The 21,371-nt window shown below is 35.9% G+C and overlaps 1 protein-coding gene across 2 annotated transcripts in view; it reads right to left on the minus strand.

Annotated features, from left to right (window-relative positions):
• Nucleotides 1–21,371, minus strand: part of PDS5A (PDS5 cohesin associated factor A) — a 138,029-nt gene that overhangs the window by 23,943 nt on the left and 92,715 nt on the right. For both annotated transcript variants that reach the window (XM_039226984.1, XM_039226985.1), the window contains exons 20-26: nt 18,600–18,723; nt 17,601–17,759; nt 14,577–14,645; nt 13,328–13,464; nt 9,376–9,499; nt 8,861–9,065; nt 8,237–8,351 (exon numbers count right to left, since the gene is read on the minus strand). In XM_039226984.1, the coding sequence (XP_039082915.1) occupies nt 8,237–8,351; nt 8,861–9,065; nt 9,376–9,499; nt 13,328–13,464; nt 14,577–14,645; nt 17,601–17,759; nt 18,600–18,723 (933 nt within the window). The remainder of the gene's footprint in view (nt 1–8,236; nt 8,352–8,860; nt 9,066–9,375; nt 9,500–13,327; nt 13,465–14,576; nt 14,646–17,600; nt 17,760–18,599; nt 18,724–21,371) is intronic.

The raw sequence follows: 21,371 nt of genomic DNA on the forward strand, positions 1-21,371 counted from the left end.
AGCTTTGAGTCTGGTGCCTGATGTTAAGGGGACACGCCTTAATCACCTGGCTCTGTTTGGGCTGGAAGGGCTTGCATTTTTAGGTCCCAAGGGACTGTGGTAATTGGAGGGACCATTCTTGGCTGGTTAGCACCCTCAGGACACTGCAGAGGCAGCAGACTGAGGCATACCCTCAGTTTTTCTGTGAAGAGGCCACTTTGCCTGTCCTGGAGCTTTGGACTAAGCGCAGGACTCAGGTCTGGTATACAGTTAGTGCCCTCCGGTGTTTCCAAAGGAACTTAGGCTATAAATGACATCCTGGTGCTCTCAGTTCTTCTCCAATCTTGTTGGTATCTCCCAGAAAGGTGCTCATATACTCGTCTAGAGCCCCAATTTTTTGTGACTGCCACCTAAGGGACAGACCTCAGGACTGACTGGCTCTGGTGGTGAGTTTTATGCTTGTGGCCCCTCAGGACTGGATATATTTGCACACATTCATTCATTCAATTTTATTTAATTATGTATGTATGTATGTATGCTTCTCGCTCAGTGCAGAGCCCAATACAGGGCCTGAACTCACGACCCTGAGATCAAGATCTGAGCTGAGATCAAGAGTCAGATGCTTAGCTGACTATGCCACCCAGATGGCTCTATATCTGCATACTTTTAAAAGCAGCTGCCTGAAGGTCTGGCTTCCAGTCAGTCTGAATCTAGGTATAGAGATCCTCCATTATGGGACACTGACAGCTCTTGGCACATCCTTAACTACTGGGAGCTATTCAAAATATAACAGGCTGCTTGGACAAGCACAAAGTTTTGAGAGATGATCAAGATCTGGGGTAGAGCTGAATGAAAAGGCTCAATTCCTCCACAAGGTCCTTCCTTCAAAACTGGAAGAAACATTGTTTCATCTACTGTACAGAAGCCAATACAGAGGGTCAAGCAAAATGAAGAAACACAGGAATATGTTCCAAATGAAAGAGTAAGATAAAACCTCATCAAAAGTCTTAACAAAAGGAAAAGAAGTAACTGATTTCAAAGAGTTCAAAGTAATGGTCATAAAATGCTCACCAAACTGGGGAGCAGCATGGATGAACAGTGAGAACTTTAATAGGGATGAAATTTTAACAAAGTACTAAACAGAAATCAGAGCTGAAGAATAAAGGAACTGAAAAACACAATAAAGGGGTTCAATAGCACACTAGATATAAAACAGAAAATATGGGTCAATCTAAAGATGAAGTGGAATGCAGCCCATCCAAAGAGCAAAAAGAAAAATAAATGAGAAAAAAAAGTGAAAACTGCTTAAGAAAATTAAAGGATATCAAATGGACTAATATTTGCATTGCAGACCTTCCAAAAAAAGAGGAAAGAAAGGCAGAAATCTGTTCTGAAGAAATATGGCTGAAAACTTCCTGAATATAAATAGAAAACAGACACCAGATCCAGGAAGCCTAGAGAGTTCTAAAAATATCTGAACCCAAAGAGGCTTACACCAAGACACATTACAATTAATATGACTGTGCCTACGTGGCTCAGTTGGTTAAGCATCTAGCTCTTGATTATGGCTCAGGTCTTGATGCCAGGGTCATGGAATGGAGCCCTGCACTGGGTTCAGCACTGAGTGTGGAGTCTGCTTAGGACTCTCTCTTTCCCTGCCCTGTGTGCTCTCTTAAAAAAATTTTTTTAAATTAAAAAGTTTTGAGGAACCTGGGTGGCTTAGTTGGTTAAATGTCTGACTCTTAATTTTGGCTCAGGTCATGATCTTATGGTCCTGAGATCAATCCCCACATTGGGCTCTGTACTAGGCATGGAGCCTGCTTCAGATTCTTTCTCCCTCCCTCTTTCCCTCCCCTACTTAAAAGCACTCATATTCTCTCTTAAAAAAAAACCAAAACAATAAAACAGGGGTGCCTGCATGACTCAGTTAGTTGGGCATCCAACGCTTGGTTTTGCCTCAGGTCACGATCTCATGGATTGTGAACTGGAACACCACATTGGGCTGACAGTGCAGAGCCTGTTTGGCATTCTCTCTCTCTCTCTCTCTCTCTCTCTCTCTCTCTCTTTGTGCCCCTCCTATGCATGTACACTCTCTCTCAAAATAAATAAACTTAACAGTTACATATAAGGGAACCCCCAAAAGACTATCAACAAGTTTTTCAGCACAAACTTTACAGGCAAGGAGGAAGTGACATGACATATTCAAAATGCTGAAAGAAAACAACTTCCAACCAAGAATATTCTACCTGCCAAGATTATCTTTTGGAATGGAAGGAGAGAGAAAGAGTTTTCCAGAAAAGTAAAAGCTAAAAGGAGGTCATCACCACTCAACTGGTAGTGGAAGAAATGTTAAAGGGACTTCTATAAGCAGAAAACAAAGGACCCTAATTAGTAACAATAAGAAGATATCAGTCTTAAATGACATGTTAGACCAGATGGTCTTAACAGATACTTACAGAATATTCCATACAAAAAGCAATACACATTTTTTTCTTATGTGCACATGGAACATTTTCCAAGATAGATTATATTAGACTACAAAGCAAGTCTCTTTTTTTCTTAATGTTTATTTTTCAGAGAGAGAGTGCGAGAGAGTGCGAGTGGGGTGGATCAGAGAGACAGGGAGACAGAGGATCCAAAGCAGGGCTCTGTTCTGACAGCAGTAAGCCCGATGTGGGGCTCAAACTCACCAACTGTAAGGTCATGACCTGAGCCAAAGTAAAATGCTCAACCACCTAAGCTACTTATGCACCCCAACAGAAAACAAGTCTTAATGAGTTTAAGACTGAAATGACATCAAGCATCATTTCTGATTACAATGGTTTGAAACCACAAAATTACACTAAGAAAACTGAAAAATTCACACTTATGTACAGATTCAACAACATGCTATTGAACAGCCAGTGAGTCAAAGAAGAAATAAAAAGAGAAATAAAAAATATACCTTGAGACCAACAAAATGGAAATATAACATATCAAAATTTCTGGGATGCAGCAAAAGCAGTTCTAACAGAGAAGTTCCTAGCAATAAATGCCTACACCTCAAGAAACATAAAAAGTTACAAAAACAACTAATTTTACATCTCAAAGAAGCAGGGGGGAAAAAAAGAAAAAACAAAGCCCAAAGTTAGTAGAAGTAAGGAAATAACAAAAATTAGAACAAAAATAACTGAAATAGATAAAATGACAACAGAAAATATTGGATGAGACTAAGAGCTGGTTCTGTGAAAAGATGAATAAAATTGGGGTACCTGGGCGGCTCAGTCAGTTGAGTGTCCGACTTTGGCTCAGGTCATGATCTCACAGTTCATGGGTTAGAGCCCTGTATTGGGCTCTGTGCTGACAGTCTGGAGCCTGGAGCCTGCTTCAGATTCTGTGTCTCCCTTTCTCTGCCACCCCCCCCTCCCAGTAACTAAAACATTTAAAAAAAAAAAAACAAAAAAAGGTAAACAAAATTGAAAAACCTTTAGCTAGACTGACCAAGAAAAAACAAGACTCAGAATCAGAAATGAAAGGAGATTTATGACTGATACCACAGAAATACAAAGAATCATGAGAGAATGCTACTAAAAATTATATGCTAACAAACTGGACAACCTAGAAGAAATGTATGTACAACTTAACAAGACTAAATCATGAAGAAACAAAATCTGAAAGAGCAATTACTAGAAAGGAAACTGGATTAGTAATTGAAAACCTCCAACAAGCAAAAATTTGGGACCACAGAGCTTCACTGGTGAATTCTACCAAACGTTCAAGGAAGAATTAATACCAATCCTTCTGAAATATGTCCAAAAAAGAGAAGAGGAGGAATTTCTTCCTAAAATCATTTTATGAGGCCAGCACTATCCTGATACCAAAACTAGACAAGGATGCCACAAGAAAAGAAACTACAGGCCAATATTCCTGATGAGCATAGATGCAAAAATCCTCAAAAATATATTAGCAAACTGAATTTAACAATATGTTAAAAGGATCATACACCATGACTGAGTGAGATTTATTCCAGGGATGCAAGGATGGTTCAACATCCACAAATGAATCAATGTGGTATACCACATTAACAAAATAAAGGCTACAAATCATGATCATCTCTAATTGATACAGAAAAAGTTCTTCACAAAATTCAACATCCATTTATGATAAAAACTCTCAAAACATGGTTATAGAAGAAACATACTACAACATAATAAAGACCATATATAACTTCATACTGAATGGTGAAAAGCTGAAAGTTTTTCCTCATAAAATTAGGAACAAGACAAAGATGTCTTCACCACTCTGATTTACAAAGTATTTGGAAGTCCTAGCCAGAACAATTAGGCAAAAAAAAAAAAAAGAAATAAAAGGCATCCAACTGGAAAAGAAGAAGTAAAACTGTCATTAGCTGCTGATGAGAGGATATTATACATAAAAATCCATAAAGATTCTATCAAAAAAACTGTTAGAACAAATTAAAGTTGCAGAATACAAAATCAATACACAAAAATCTGTTGAACTTTTTATACTAATAATTATTAGAGAAATTAAGAAAATATTCCCATTTATAATTACATCAAAAAGAGTAACATCCAGGAGTATAGTTAGCCAAGGAGGTGATTTTTTTTTATATGCCAACCACCGTTTGATTATTTTATACATACTATCTCCTTCAATCAATCCTCACAACTTATTATAATTTTACAAATATGAACATCAAAGCACAGAGAAATTAAGTCACATGGAGTAAGTTCACACAACTGGAAAAACAGTAGAATCTGCACACAAATCTATCTGGTGACACAATCCAAGGTCAAATCACTATATAATACTGCATTTCTTTAATATGGCAACTGAAGAATCTCAAAAAAAAAAAAAAAAGAGTGAATTAATACAATTCCAATTATAATACATAAAATTCTCCCAACTAAATCCCACACAATGTACAACATCAGGAAATTCTCTCACTCTTTTTTTTAGGGATAAGGAGGTGGCTAGGGATCATTTTCAAAGTAAAATAATAGTAATGCTGGTTGCCTAAGTGGCTTAGTCAGTTAAGCCTCTGGTTAAGCCTCAGGTCATGACTTCACGGTTTGTGAGTTTGAGCCCTGTGTCAGGCTCTGTGCTGACAGCTCAGAGCTTGAAGCCTACTTAGGATCCTGTGTCTCCCTTTCTTTCTATGCCACTATTCAAAAATGAATAAACATTAAAAAAAAAAAAAAAGTAATGCCAAGGAACTGAAACTTCTAATGTTAACTTTAAATATATTATAACTAAAATACAGCAAATGAAAAACTTAAACTGTCTTTTATAATTAAATCTTTCTGATTCAATTAATTCTTAGGAGTCCATAAAGAGATAAACACTCCTGTTACTCAAGGTAGTATAATGGCTACTGATAGACTGAATTTAATTCTATGTATTTTAAAGTACGACTATATATCATTTTGGTAAAGAGAACCATTTATAAAGGGAATAAAAAAGTAGTTTTGATAGACAATGCAACCCCTTCAATTTCTCATGTTATAGAACTATCTTTTCTTGACTACAGTCATACTTCTCACCCATACTGAAAACCAGAAAACACTAATAAAAGATATTGAAGAATGCACAAGTAAATGGAAAGATATTCCATGTTCATGGACTGGAAGAATATTGTTAAAATATCCAAACTAGGGGCGCCTGAGTGGTTCAGTCAGTTAAGTATCTGACTTCAGCTCAGGTCATGATCTCACAGTTTGTGAGTTTAAGTCCCACATCGGGCTCTGTACTGACAGGTCAGAGCCTGGAGCCTGCTCCAGACTCTATGTCTCCCTCTCCCTCTCTGTTCCTCCCCCACTCATACTGTCTCTCTCTCTCTCAAAAATAAATAAAAACATTAAAAAAAAAATTTTAAATGTCCAAACTATTCAATGCAACCTACAGATTCAATACAATCCTTGTCAATGTTCCAATGGCATTTTTCACAGAATTAGAATAATTCTAAAATTTTTGTGAAACCATAAAAGGCCCTGAATAGCCAAAGCAAATAGTGACACAATAAGTTAATAATTTCCACAAAATTAAATAATCACAGTTTGAAAAACATATTATTTAACATTTCAAATTACATGGTAACTTAAAATAACTGCTTAAAGATATTAAAAAATGTTGCATGCTAGACAGAACGACAACAACAAAAAGTGCCAGTGATTTCAATTCTAACTCCAATGACTTCTTGTACGTCAGTCCTCTCCTTCCCATATCATAGCTTCTTCTCTTAAGTCTAATCCTTCTTCCACATGACTGCTTTGCAATTGAAATAAAGTTAAAATGTCCTCTAACACAGACCTCATGTTCTAGGCAAACACATACAACAGGTTTTAATTTTATGGAAGTGTTTTCTGGGAAACTCCAAACTAAAAGATTTTAAAGAGAAAAAATTATAAATACAAATGTAAACAATTAAAAAATAAACAGAAGTTAGAATTGTAATACATTTTAGGAATTATCTATTTTATCTGCTTCATTTTATGAATAAGGCAATTGAAGGCCAGAGAAGTTTTTAGTTACATAGCTGGCACTAGAACTGAAGTCCCCTGAAACCTAATTATGTGGCTTCTTAAAAATATAGACCAACTAAAAACCCTAAAAAAAGTTTATTAATATAGACTATATTCAAGCATTTGAAACAGGAAAACGGTATTACTGGAATGATGTGTTGGGAGTAAGAAGAGTGAAATGACAAGCCTTCAAAATGTTAAGGAGCTCATAGTCCAATGCTTAACAGTAATGTTGGACAGATAACATCTCTTCCAATTAAGATACTGACACAATTTCAGTGACAAAAGCTATAGGAGGCAGAGACAAATGTTGATTACAACCTTAAATAATATTAGGGATAAGGTTTAATGTCATACATACAAAAATCATAATACTTTTATCATTATATTTTTTTAATGTATATTTGAGAGAGAGAGAGGAAGGGAGAGACCAGGGGAGGGGCGAGAGAGAATCCCAAGCAGGCTCCTCATTGTCAGCATGGAACCCAATGTGGGGCTTGAACTCACAAACTGTTAGATCATGACCTGTGCAAAAGTCAAGAGTCAGATGCTCACCCAACTGAGCCACCCAGGCATCCCTCAAAAAAAAAAAAAAAAAAAAGTTTTTTAAATGTTTATTTATCTTTGAGAGAGAGAGAGCTGACTGAGCAGATACCCCCAAATCCTAACACTGTATTAAAAAATTTTTTTAATGTTTATTTTTGAGAGAGACAGTGCTAGCAGGGGAACAACAGAAAGAGAGGGAGACACAGAATCCGAAGCAGGCTTCAAGTTCTGAGCTATCAGTATAGAGCCCAATGTAGGGCTCAAACTCGCCAACTGTGAGATCATGACCTGAGCTGAAGTCGGATGCCCAATGGACTGAGCCACCCAGGCGTCCCAAAATCATAATGCTTTTAAATACAAGTTGAAGGTACCAATTCAAGAATGCAAAGCAAAATCATAATAGGAGAGAAAGTATATATTGCTTTATAGTTTCCTGTAGGTCTTTGGTGATGATCTTAGGCCAGCTTCTCACTCTTTCACCCTGCATCGTATACAAAGTTCTATTTTATATAAATAATACTTCAACAAGTGTAACTGGTGTAACAAACCTAATTTTGTATTACAATAATCTTGCCACAGAATATTTCAGGTGTGCATGCACATTTTTTAAGGCATTATCTTATGAGTTTGGAAGTACAGTTTTAAGGAGAGCAATTTTCACTTCATTATTTTCTAAATTATCGAACTGAGGTAACTGAAACCCATCTTAATACAAATAGTAAAAATAATATAATATAAAAAGCAAAATAACTAAACCAACCTATTTTATTTAAAAAAATTTTTTTTAATGTTTATTTTGAGAGAGTGAGCAGGGTAGGAGCAGAGTGGGAGACACAGAATCCAAAGTAGGCTCCAGGCTTTGAGCTGTCAGCACAGAGCGGGGCTAGAACTCACAAACTGTGAGATCATGAACTGAGCTGAAGTTGGGTGCTTAACCGACTGAGCCACCCAGGTGCCCACAAACCAGTCTATTTTAAAGACACAGCTGACAGCAAATAGGAAACAAACAAAAGAACCAAAAAGAGCTTGTTAGATGGGAAAAATTTTATAAGATGAACTTTACAATTTATAATAAATAAAACCACAGAGAAGTTCTTATTCTAATAGTAACAGTAACAGGGAAAGAAATGCAATAATATTTTTAGTAAGTAAAAATAGCTTTGGAATTCTTGAAAATCAACATGACTTACTCTTTAATATCACGAAGCTGGTCAACATCTTGTGATCTTGTAAAATCTGGATCATGGGCTAGCAGGTGAATCATGTATGGAACTACATATTCAGGCAACAGTGATAATAACTTCTCTAAAGTGAAAACATTATTATCAACAACAGCAATAACAGCTTTTATAAAATCCCTCTCTAGTTTGCATTCTAGTGATTTCCATCTTTTTCCTCAGTTATTTTAAAATTAGAGGCAACATGTTATCTAGAGGATACTGAAACACTTTTATTTCAATGTTGAAAGCTATTAAAGCCAAAAGGATAATTTGAGATTATACAGTGAGTCCTTGGTAAAGCTAGGAAAATAATTCTTTACTCTCTGACATCCGAGCAATGTGTTTAAATCAAGCCACAATGCTGATCCCATAAAAAAATGCAATTCCCCTAAACAGTTTCATACATTATAAACAGGACCTACAAACCAGGATTTAGTATGTTAAGTACATCACAACTACAGTGACAGCATTCTATAAAAATCCTAGTGGTATTATTAAGTACAGTAAAACTACAGGAAATAACCCTCCCTTCCCCTCCAAATTGGTACATTGACAAGATATGTTTGCACACTGAGAGCTTTCAAAACTACTTACCAGTAGCCATGGGATTCTGCTTAATGTACTCCCTGCGTATACTGATATTTTTCAGTAAACACTGTCGTGCATGTGCTCTTCTCTCCTTCACAGGATCTTTGGCACACAAGGCAAAGATCGCCATATACTCCAATGGGAGTAGTAACTTCACAAGTGCCTTATGCAACTTCTGAGCAAATATCTGCCTTACTTGGTAGCACTCATCCTACAGCAGCACAAAACCAAAAATACTTAAATAAAAATATTAGTACCTTTAAAACTATGACAAAATAACCTAGTTTTGTTAAGGAAAAAATTGGCATTTACCAAAGAGCAGTTTATTTTGAATGCCTTCATTTAAAAAAAATGAAAATTATATTTGGGGAAATAAATAACAATATTTAGAAGATATTTAGTTAGAATAGTTATAATAGCAATTCCGTTTCTGCACACAGTAAATGGATCTGTATCCATATGAAGTAAATGTATTTAACTTTGAAGGGCAAGTTATTGACAAAAATAAAATGATTACTTACATTAATAACAAGTGCACAGAGCTGAAACTGTTCTGGGGTTATAATTTCATGGTAACAAGGTTCCTGAGCAAGCTTCATTATGGCACTACCAGCAGCTAATCGCAAGCGAGACATATCAGATTTACTATAAACAAACAAAAAAGAAATAAACATTTCCTATAACCATTATCATTCATAACAATGCTTTGGTCCCTTTCTGAGTGTAAAGATCTTTAGTAGAACTTATGCTTAAAATAACATAATGTATAAATATGGGAAAGCTACTTTTAGTCCTTGAACTCAACACAGGGAAAAGGCTCAAATCATTGTGACTAATGATAAACTTATGTGCCTTCATTTTTAGTTATGCTCTAGCTACTGTACATAGACAAGCAGCCCTGCTTATGATCAAAACTACACGAAGTGTAATGTTAGGAAGAACCTTTTACATCAGAACAGTATTCCTCATTTTAAGAGAAATACACCTTCACTGTAGAAACTGATTAAACCACCTATCATATTAAATCTATTTCCCACAGTTTTTTAAATGCATGTACATATATATACACGCATGTAACAGAGATCAAGCTTAAGCTTACACATCTGATGAAATGGAAGGCTAGCCATTAGTAGGTGATTTAGAAGGGGATGGAAGGGGAGGCAAGAGATAAGGGAAAGGATATGAGCTGAGAGTCAGTGTCTATTTGGGGTACTAGTCTCTGGGGCAGACTTCCTTTTGTAGCAAAAAAACCCAGGAGGTCGAACACTCCCATGCAACACAGTAGCTTTTTATTTCCTACGTGGTAAAATATGACAAAGGATAGGATGAAAGGACGCTCTTTTTTTTTTTTTTTTTTAATGTTTTATTTTTATTTCTAGGAGAGAGAGAGAGAGAGACAGTGTGAGCAGGGGAGGGTCAGAGAGAGAGGGAGTCACAGACCGAAACAGGCTCCAGGCTCTGAGCTGGCAGTCAGCACAGAGCCTGACGCGGGGCTCGAACCCGTGAACCGCGAGATCATGACCTAAGCGAAAGTTGGATGCTTAACCGACTAAGCCACCCAGGCGCCCCTGAAAGGACACTCTTATTTCAACTTCTATGTGAAACATAGCATGGTTATGACATTTTAAAGACTTTAGGAAATGTGGAAAGCTGAGTCTGTTATTAGCATACAAGAGAAAACATCACACTTTTTGGACAAGAGGACAGTGAACAGTGGTATTATTATTACTATTATTATTTTTTTTTGAGAAAGAGAGAGAGAAAGAGAGAGGGCTGGGGAGAGGGGCAGAGGAAGGGGGAGTGAGAATCTTAAGCTGGCTCCACCCTCGGCACGAAGACTGATGGAGGGTTCGATTCCATGACCCTAGGATCATGACCTGAGCCAAAGCCAAGAGCTGGACACTCAACCGACTGAGGCAAGTGTCCCAAACATTTTTTGAGAAAACTTCAAATGGATTCTGACTCAAATGACTCAGGAATTAAAAAATACACAAACGACTACCATCTGGGTGCTTAACTCTGTGTTAGGCAGTGAGTGAACACTTCACAGGCTTTATTTCATTTAATTTTCACTCTATAAGATGAGACAACCAAGGCTTATAAAATTTATTTATACAAGTTCACACAGCTAGTAATGCAGTATAGAGTTGTATAAGTTTCTGATTCTAGAGACCAAGCTAAACCATGGGGTAATACCTAATTAAGATCTGCCTAATATATCATGACATCTGTGTTCCAGTTAACCATTCCCCTATTTTCTGTGATGACAAAAAAATAGTCAAAGGATAACATTTATAGGGATCTATACACAAAATGCCCAACTGTCCTACCAAGACTGTGCCAATTTATATTCACAGGAGTAAGGATGGAACCCATTTCCCTGATCTCGTGAAGCACGGATTGCTTTAAAAATTTTTTGATTTGAGGGAGGAGGGAGATGGGCATGGAGGAGGGCACTTGTGGGGATGAGCACTGGGTGTTATATGGAAACCAATTTGACAATAAACTATCTGTAAAAATAAATAAATAAATAAATAAAAAAATAAAACTTGAAAATAAAAAAAAATTTAAAAAAAAAAAGGAAAAAAAACTTTTTTGATTTGACACAGGACCTCACTGTGTTTAAGCTGCATTTATTGTACTTAGTGATGTTAAACATTTATTTTTTTAAAAAACGTTTCGTTCATGTTATTTGAATGTAGAGAAAAAAGGAAAGGGTGGGGAAATAGAAAAGAGAAATGTCGTTTTTCCTTGTAAGTATAAATGATTCTTTAAAGAAAATGTTTTATTTATTTTTGAGGTAGGGGGAAGGGAAAAGAGAGGTATCAGAATCCCAAGCAGGCTCCACACTGTCTGTGCAGAGTCTGGCGTGGGGCTCCATCCCACAAACTGTGAGGTCATGACCTGAGCAGATATTAAGAGTCGGATGCTTAACCGACTGAGCCATCCAGAAGCCCTAATGTTAAATATTTTTAAAAAGGTAAACTGATAATTTGTGGTCTTCATCTCTATTGGGGATCCTCTTATTTATCACTAATTTATAAAGAGCTCATTATTAAGCCTTTGCCATACACTGGACAGTTCCACCCAATTTAAAACTTATCATTATTCCTAACTCAGCTCTAATCTTCTAATCTGTTCCTACAAAGCTACCCTTGGCTTATTCTATGATAAAGATAATTTTTCATAGTTTTCTTCAGTTTATCAAAGCTTACAGCATCTATACTGTAATTGCTCATTTCCTATCTCCGCCACTAGAACGTGCATTCCTTACAAGGAGGGATTTTATACTTTTAAAACAAGCAGAGCAGTACCTAGGATGATGGCACTCAATAAATACTCAATGCATACATGAATAATTAAATTTGTCCTATAATAATACATTTTAAAGTAGGAACACATCACATATAGAACTCTGTAGTTTTATCTGTTGGTATTCCTGGACTGTAGTAAGTTGAGAATTTGAAACAAACAAGGTTCATGAAGAATTTGGCTTTTCTTTTCTGAATTTTTTTTTATGTCTTTATTTTATTTTGAGACAGAGACAGAGAGTGAGCGGGAGAAGGGCAGAGAGAGGCAGACACAGAATCCGAAGCAGGCTCCAGGCTCTGAGCTGTCAGCACAAAGCCCAACGCGGGGCTCGAACCCATGGACTGTGAGATCATGACCTGAGCCAAAGTCGGTCACTTAACTGACTTCGCCACCCAGGCGCCCCTTGGCTTTTATTTTCATCTTAAAAGGAATATGGGGCACATGGTTGGCTCAGTGGCTCAGGTCATGATCTCATAATTGTGGGATGGAGCGCCGCATCTGGCTCCATGCTGGGCGTGGAGCCTGCATAAAGTTCCCTCTTTCCTTCACTCCTCTTCCCCGCTGGTGCTCTCCCAAAACAAAACACAAAACAAGGAATAGAAAGAAGAAATGGTGATTTCACAAAGGAGTAAAAATGTGTAGAAATGGAAACAATGTGTGTGTGGTTTTTTGGGTTTTGTTTTGTTTAGCATTTGCAGAACCTTATATAATCTGCAAACCACCAGGGGATCTGTGACTTTTCCTCCTCTGAACCTCCACTGAAACTTGTATTCCTTTCATGGTACTGTCATTCCACTTGTTCCATCACTATACTATAGGGTGAAAGGTAGAAACAGAATCTTTTGTTTTTGCTGCAATGCTTTTCACATGTTTTGCAAAGAGCAGTATTTCAACAGGTATTTGCTTAAGTGAACCAAATGTTGAAGTCAAGTGTAATACATAGTGATTATGACTAAAAGTTTCCTGGAAAAGATTTGGTCTTGAGAAGTGAAAAGAAACATTCCATTATGACTGAGATGTAAACCCTAAGCAAGTACATTAGTTCTGATCCCAAAGCATACTGTACAATTACAACATTCAATATTAATTAGGCAAATAATTCCTATGTAAGTTCTACTAACACTTTGAGCTGTAAAAACTGGAAAGGAAGAAAAATCTCACCTGATTCTCTTTTGCTCTGTCAGGTCACCCTCACTAACCAACATCGCTGATAATAATCGAAGAGTTGAATTGGCAGATTTAGACTGGTTGTTTTTCATACCCAACAGCCACCTTACCAGAAGTTTAATTGCCTGTACCTATAAAATATTAACATGCTAAAAAAACAAAGGAACTTAAAATTCCAATTAAGGGAAGATTTATTTATGTTAATTAGATTAATGGGGTTGCTTAATTGCTGGTAGATAATGTTTTATCAAACAACTCTGTAGGATAGTAACAATAACAATAAGAATATTTATCCTGTTGAATCTATAATAAGCACTTTTCCTGGAGCTATAAATGTTTTAACCTATTTGATGTCCCAAACAATTTTACAAGGGAAGTGTTTTCATTTCCAACAGATAAGGCAACTGGGACACATTACTATGAGAGATAACTTGCCCAAAGTCTGGTTCTTGAACTCAGACTTTTCACACTTACCCAGAAACTTCAAATTATTTGAAAATACATTTTTTAAAAATAACTATTTAAACTATACCTATTACAGTGATTAAAATGAGCTATTCAGATAGACTTTAATATTGTGTAGTACTGAAAAAACTATTTTGAAGAAATCAAGAAGTCTGTGTCTGACTATCCTCATAAATAAAACTAGGAGATTCCCTAATTATTGTGGTCATAATTACTTAGAGGTTTACACTCAAAAGATTGCTATCAATAAGCATGGAAAAATCAGCTAAAGGATCTAGGTGTTATTTACCGTATTTATTGACAAAATGGAAAAAGGAACTGATGGAACAGAACTATAAAGCTACAAAAGGTGAAACAGATTTTAAGAAGATAATAACTTGTTTTCAACCCCAACACTACCACTTTAAAAATGAGCTTTACTGAGGTACATTTTGCAAGTATCAAAAGTTACCAATTTGATGACAGCTATCTACTTTTGCCAAATTAATATTCATATTTTTGTAGAGAGTGGTAGTAAAGGCTAGACCTGAGATGCTTCTGAGCATCAACACCCTACAAACAATTTCTGTGTAAAACAGCCTCACTGCAATTACTTCAGCAGTTCAGTGGAAAATGTTGACATAGATATATGTAAATAACTACATGAGGACTACAATTTCTTTGAGAAACACAACTTTTGATTTACAAATAAAATACCTCATTTAAAAAACTCACTAAATGTCCAGTTAAAGCGTATCTATTTCATTCATAAAAATTATCAAGGCCTACACACATTTACCTTTGCTAGTACTTCAGGGGAAACCTCTTCATCTGGAGACCATAATTTTCCATTCTTCTCACCTGTTGACTATAGACAATTGAATATATTTAATTCTTAGAAAGAATTTTAAAGTTTCCTTCATTAAGTTTTTCATGCTGAACAATGCAGTGCTCTAGGAATCCTACAGAAAAGTCACCAGAGCTTGAAAAAGAAGAACAGAGTTGAAGGACTTGAGCTTCCCGATTTCAAACCTTACTACAAATCATATACCAATGCAACAAAAGAGGGAACACAGAAAACACTCAAATATATGGTCAATTGATTTTTAACAAGGTAGACCAATTACTTCAACAAATGGTGCTAGAAAAACTAGACATCCACAAGCAGAAAAATGAAGATGCACTGTTACCTTATATACAAAAATTAACTCAAAATGGATCAAAGATCATAATTTAAGAGTTAAAACTATAAAACTCTAGGAAGAAGATATAGGAGAAAATCTTCATGATGTTTGATTTGGCCAATACCCGACAAGGGTTTAATAAAAAATTCTTAGAACTCAGCAATGATAAACAACCCAATTAAAAGTGTCCAAATGACTTTAAATATTCAAAGATACATAAATGGCCAAAAGTACATGAAAAAAAAAACCAAAAAAAAAAAAAAAAANAATAAAAAAAAAAAAAAAAGAAAAAAAAAAAAAAAAAAAAAAAAAACAAAAAAAAAAAAAAAAACCAACCCTCTACATTGTTAGAGGGTTTTCACATTGGTTGCCAGCCACATCTATCAAATCATTAGTGAAACTCAAAGCAAAACCATGAGATACTACTTTACACCCACCAGAATGGCCATTATCAAAAATACAGAAAAGATAAGTGTTGGCAAAGATGTGAAGAAATCGGAAGCCTTGTGTATTGATGGTGGGAATGCAAAATGCTATAGACGCTGTGGAAAACAGTTTGTCAGTGCCTCAAAAAGTACAACATAGAATGATCATGTGACCCAGCAATTCCATTCCTAGCATATATCCAAAAAGACTTCAAAACAGGGATGCAAATGTTCATATCATCATTATTCACAAAAGTCAAAAGGTGGGAAAAAATCCAACTGTCCATCAACAAACAAAAATGTAGGCTACACATACAATATTTTTCTGGCATAATATGAATGAACTTCTGATACATAACACAATGAATCTTGAAATCATTATGCTAGTGAAATATGCCAGGCACAAAACGACAAATATTGTATGATAAGAGGTATCTAGAACAGGGAAATTCAGAGTCAGAAGAAAGTACAATAGAGGTGACCAGACTCTGTGGGGGTTACTGGTTAATGAATGCAGAGTTTTTGTTGGAGATTAAAAAGGTCTGGGGGTGCCTGGGTGGCTCAGTTGGTTAAGCATCCGACTTCAGCTCAGGTCATGATCTCACAGTTCGTGGGTTCGAGCCCTGCGTCAGGCTCTGTGCTGACACCTAGCTCAGAAACTGGAGGCTGTTTCAGATTCTGTGTCCCCCTCTCTCTCTGACCCTTCCCTGCTCACGTTGTCTCTCTCTCTCAGAAATAAATTAAAAAAAAGAAAAAAAAATTAAAAAAAATAAAAAGTTCTGGAAACAGTGGTGACAGTTACACAAGAATGTAGGTACATATTTTAGGTGGTGGCTTGTGTCATTTTGGAGAGTTATTTGGCTTTCCTGGGTACTTCCATGTACAGAGACGGCATACATGGTATTAAAATTTTTTTTTTAAGTGTTTATTTGAGAGCGAGCGAGCACAAATGAACAAAGAAGGGGCAGAGAGAGGAAAAGAAAGACAGAATCCCAAGTAGGCTCTATATTATCAGCAGAGCCTGACATGGGACTTGAACTCATGAGCCAAAACCGAGTTGGATGCTTAACCGACTGAGCCACCCAAGTGCCCCTAAACTTGTTTTTTTTTTTAATGTTTTACCCTAAACTTGTTTTTTAAAAAACAAAACAAAAATACCAACCCAACAACAAAAACAAGAATGTTGGTGTATATAACATAAGTGAATTGTACACTTAAAAATGGCAAAACTGCCAAAGTTTAAATCATGCATATTTTACCACACAAACAACAAAAAAGAGTCACCTTAAACTACAATCTATCAACAATCAAGTCATTTAAGAGGTATCTTAAATTTTACACTGGTTGCCAGCCACATCTGTCAATAGTGCAATAAACAGCCTGAATGTGTTAAGTGGGAAATGACACTTTGGCTATGTTCTTCTATCCTTGTCTATTACATCTAAATGGAGGAAGGGAAAGAGAAAGAAATGCACTAAAATGTCTATCTTTTTAAGTTTGGATATCGAAGGCTCCAAGACTATTGGATCAAGTGGAAAGAATAGGTAAATTGGATAAAACAGCACTTCCCTGAAAGTCATCAACAAGGATCCAGCAGATAAAATGGATTGGTCACCATTTAACATCTTTTTAATTTAGATTCACTTTGTAAATTGAATTCTTAATCAGGTATGTGTTTTCAGGAATCGCTTGGGGAGACTTTTCAAGCTATACATTCCTGGGTTCCAGCCCAGAGCTAATAAATTAGCATGTGCGCACATACACGTGAGCACCCATTCACCTACACATTTCCGTAACTGGAACAGAATACAAGTCTAGTGCCAAAAGTGCAATGTAATTATATTCTGAAATGCCAGTTAAATCAAAACACTAAATACATATCTATTTATATTTTTAACATTTGATAAAACAAAATTCTAGCATCCAGTAAAATGTCCTACAAATGTTAGGATGATAGCATTTGATTTATATTTTTTACTTAATGATTCATTCATCCCATGTTCTCAATTTTTCTTTCCTAAATGTTAAGTTCTGGTAATAGCTATACTGAAGTCAGAATGTCATTTGGAAATTTTAGTAAATAAATAAAGAGAGAAAACACACAATAATTTAAAAGGAAAAGAAAATTAAACAGAGAAGCAGAAATGTTTCTGTGATGAAGATATAAATAGTTTTAGTCTCATTATTCTAAATTTAATTAAATTAGAAACTTACCCTGTCATTCATTAGCAGATCTTTCACAATAAAATTTGCTACTACAGATTTCATTGGGGAAGCGAACTGATCTGGTGCTAACATAGAAATGTGGCCCAATGAAACTAATGGAGTTATAAGTTGTTCTGGTACATCAGCATTCAGACTCCTACTGAGTGGCTATAAAAATAAAACAGTCAAAATTACCAGTTTTGTTTTATAAATATCTAGACATTCTATGGAAATAGTAAATGCTCCTGACCATCCTGAATTTATTGTGCCCAAGCAAATCTATTCTAATGATATGAACAAAAGTAACTTCAACCATATCACACACTTGATTCTTATTGTACTTACTGAAATTTAATATGATGAAAGGATACAAAAAAAAAAAAAAAACACAAAAGAAAAAAAAAGCCCACGTAAAAGGCAGAAGTAAAAACAAGAACATTTCTCTATCATCAAGTCAGAATTATTTTCAAGTCATTTACAATGATAGGCTTGTTATGTTGGTGGATTTCTTATCCTGTAGGGACATTTTAAATGACCATGGACCATAAAAAATAAGGGTTCAGTGGGTTCTGTAGATACTATATCCAATTTACAAAAACAAGAGTACTTTTCTAGTAGTGGAATCAGGCCAAGGATCACACATAAGAAAAGGCAAACAGGATTAATTTTCAGGTAGGGTTGACAGGTACTTTAAACTGGGTGGTTAGAAGTCATCTACTATTACTTTCTGAGGATAAGTGGACCACCGAGGGAATAGAGTGAAAATTAAAATGTTCTAAAACAAACACACAAAATATTCTTCAAAAGAGTATTTGAACATATAATCTGATCTAAAGGCTGTGAATACAGTGCTGAAAAAGAGTGTCCCTGCTCCCATGGAATATATAACTAGGGTGAAACTAAATAGCCAAAAAAAGTTACCTTCTGTCTTCATCGAAACACACAGCATAAGAATAAATATCAACATAAACACATCCTATATACATACATACATATATATATATATACCTCAAAAATCTGTGCAAGCTGGACTTCTTTGTTTGTGAATATGGCATGTATACAATGAACAGCCTGTTTTGCTTGGTGTGGAGTACCTCTCTTTGCTTTCTGATGTAAAATGGGAATTAAGGTCCTGCAAAATAAATAATACCATAGTTAAAAAAAAAAAAAGCCCATACACTACAAATAGTTCTTTTGGTTGTCTCCTACTTCCTCTCCCATAACTGCTTGGATGTATGCTGGTATAGAAGCCTTTCTTATTTTTTAAGCTGCATGTATGTATGTATGTATGTATGTACGTATAAATGCATGTAATCTCTACATCCAATGTGGAGCTCAAACTCATGACCCGAGATTAAGAGCTGCATACTTCATCAACTGAGCCAGCCAGAAACCCTGAGAAGACTCTTAAAAATTATCTCATTTGCAGAAAGGCTTAAAGCTCCTTGTCTATAATCCAAGAAACGCAATGTCTCAAGAAAAAGGCTACTGCAGGAGACAACTTTTGTTTTAAAGCCACCTCATGAATATAGAGAAATAAGCCAGCCCTTAATTTATAATCTAAAACTTGCCCCATGCCATTATTTTTATATTTACCTTCCAAGTACATATTCCTAATTTTCCACTTCCCTTTCACAATCCCTTCAGTTTTTAAAAAATAATTTTTACAATGTTTTTTCATTTTGAGAGACAGAGAAAGAGAGAGAGAGAAAGGGAGAGAGAGAGAGGCAGAGCATGGGGGGAGGGGTGCAGAGAGAGAAGGAGACACAGAATCTGAAGCAGGCTCCAGGCTCTGAGTTGTTAGCACAGACCCTGACACAGGGTACGAGATCATGACATGAGCTGAAGTCGGATGCTTAATGGACTGAGCCACCTGGGCGCTCCTCCCATTTGGTTACTTTAAAGCAGCCATGGAAGGCACATGGGTGACTCAGTTAGTTAAATGTGTGACTCTTGATTTTGGCTCAGGTCATGGTCTCATGGTCATGAGATCGATCCCTCTGCTGGGCTCCGTGCAAATTACAGAGCCTGCTTGGGATTCTCTCACTCCCTCTTCTCTCTGCCCCTCCCCTGCTCATACTCTTTCTATCTCTCAAAGTAAGTAAATAAACTTTAAAGTAGCCATGCACAAAAAGGAACAAAAGGCCACGTTTTATTAAAAGGCTGAAATGACAGCAGTATAACAAAGTATGCAACGAAAACGACACATATATACTGGTAGAGGAGTAATAAAAACATCTAACAATTATTGAGTACTTGTACCAAGCACCATTCTAAGTGTTTTTATGTGGATTGTTTCAATTAATCCTCATAGTCACCCAAAGAGGATTATTAATTACATTTATTAAAGAGATGAGAAAACCGAAGCTCAAAAATATTGTTTTATTTCTTAAGTTTCTTAAGGTGATGGAGCTAGGAAATGGTGGAGTTAGCATGTGAAGATGTGTACTTCTGTTCCAAAATCCACACACTTAACCTCCATACTGACACTGGTCAAAGTAAAACAATCTTCCCAAAGGACAATATGGAAATAACACATTACAGTCTTAAAGCATTAAGTGTTGACGATATATGAAAACATTATATGAAGAAAACAGCATGTAAATATCAACCTATAAAAGAATAGGTATACACATCAAGTAGACAAAATACTCAAAGAAATATCAAAGTATGGATAATGACTCTTTCTCTATATTTCCTAAAAGTTTCAGATTTATTTATTTATTTTTGAGAAAGGGAGAAAGAGAGAATGAGCAGGGGAGGAGCAGAGAGAGGGAGAGAGAATCTTAAGCAGGTTCCATGCTCAGTACAGGGCCCAATGGGAGGCTTGATCTCATGAGCCTGAGATCATAACCTGAGCCAAAATCATGAGTTGGCCACTTAAACAACTGAGCCATCCAGGTGCCCCAAGTTTTAGCTTTTTACAATGAACATTTAAGTATTCTTTTAATAAGAAAATCTATTTGAGGCAAAAATAATTTTAAGTAAAGGCACTTTTCATACATTTAATGCAGTGGTTCTGTTTTTATAGATTATAAGGTCAGTGATCTCAAATACAATGGTGACAAAAGGTGCTCTTATGAAAATGGGAGGCTAGACATTAAGAGCATTACCCCAGATACCAGGTCATGTACCTCAATCAAAAAACTAGAATATATGCTAATCAGTATAAATCTGATTTGACATTTATGAATATGACACATTTCTCTATATACAGGTTTAGAATTATAAGATAGAAATTTCCATGGCCCAGTAGCCTCCTTAACTCTACACTGTTTAAGTCTTTCTCTCACAAACTCATTTACCAGAGTAGCGGTTCTTATAAATAACACAAGTAACAAAGGAAGACATAGTGTTGATCAAATTGTTGTTAAATGTGTTATTAATTCTTCTTAGCCTAATGAAATGATGACACATAAATCAAATTTAACCTTTTCTTCTGCTTTTTTCTAGTGTGCTATAATCCAATGATGCCATCAGGGTTGTTATTGAGGCCTGCATCGTTTTGCTTCTCTGCTTTTCAGTTACTCTCTCCTTCCTTCCTCATTAGTCTAAAGAACAACAGGTTTTAGACCTTATGTCCAAAGTTAACTATTTTACCTACCCCCATTTTCCACTGCTTCCGATGGGACAGAATTCCTTTAAGAAGAAATCCTTTACCTTAAAATAGGCTTTCCTATCTTGAAAAACTCACCAGAAGCTTTATCCTACTGTGTCAATGATTTTTTTCCCCAATGTACAAGTACAAAGATTATCATTTCTAGACTATACACACCTTGA

Source organism: Hyaena hyaena, unplaced genomic scaffold, assembly GCF_003009895.1.
Source record: "Hyaena hyaena isolate Hyena2069 unplaced genomic scaffold, ASM300989v1 scaffold_24, whole genome shotgun sequence".
NCBI lineage: Eukaryota > Metazoa > Chordata > Mammalia > Carnivora > Hyaenidae > Hyaena > Hyaena hyaena.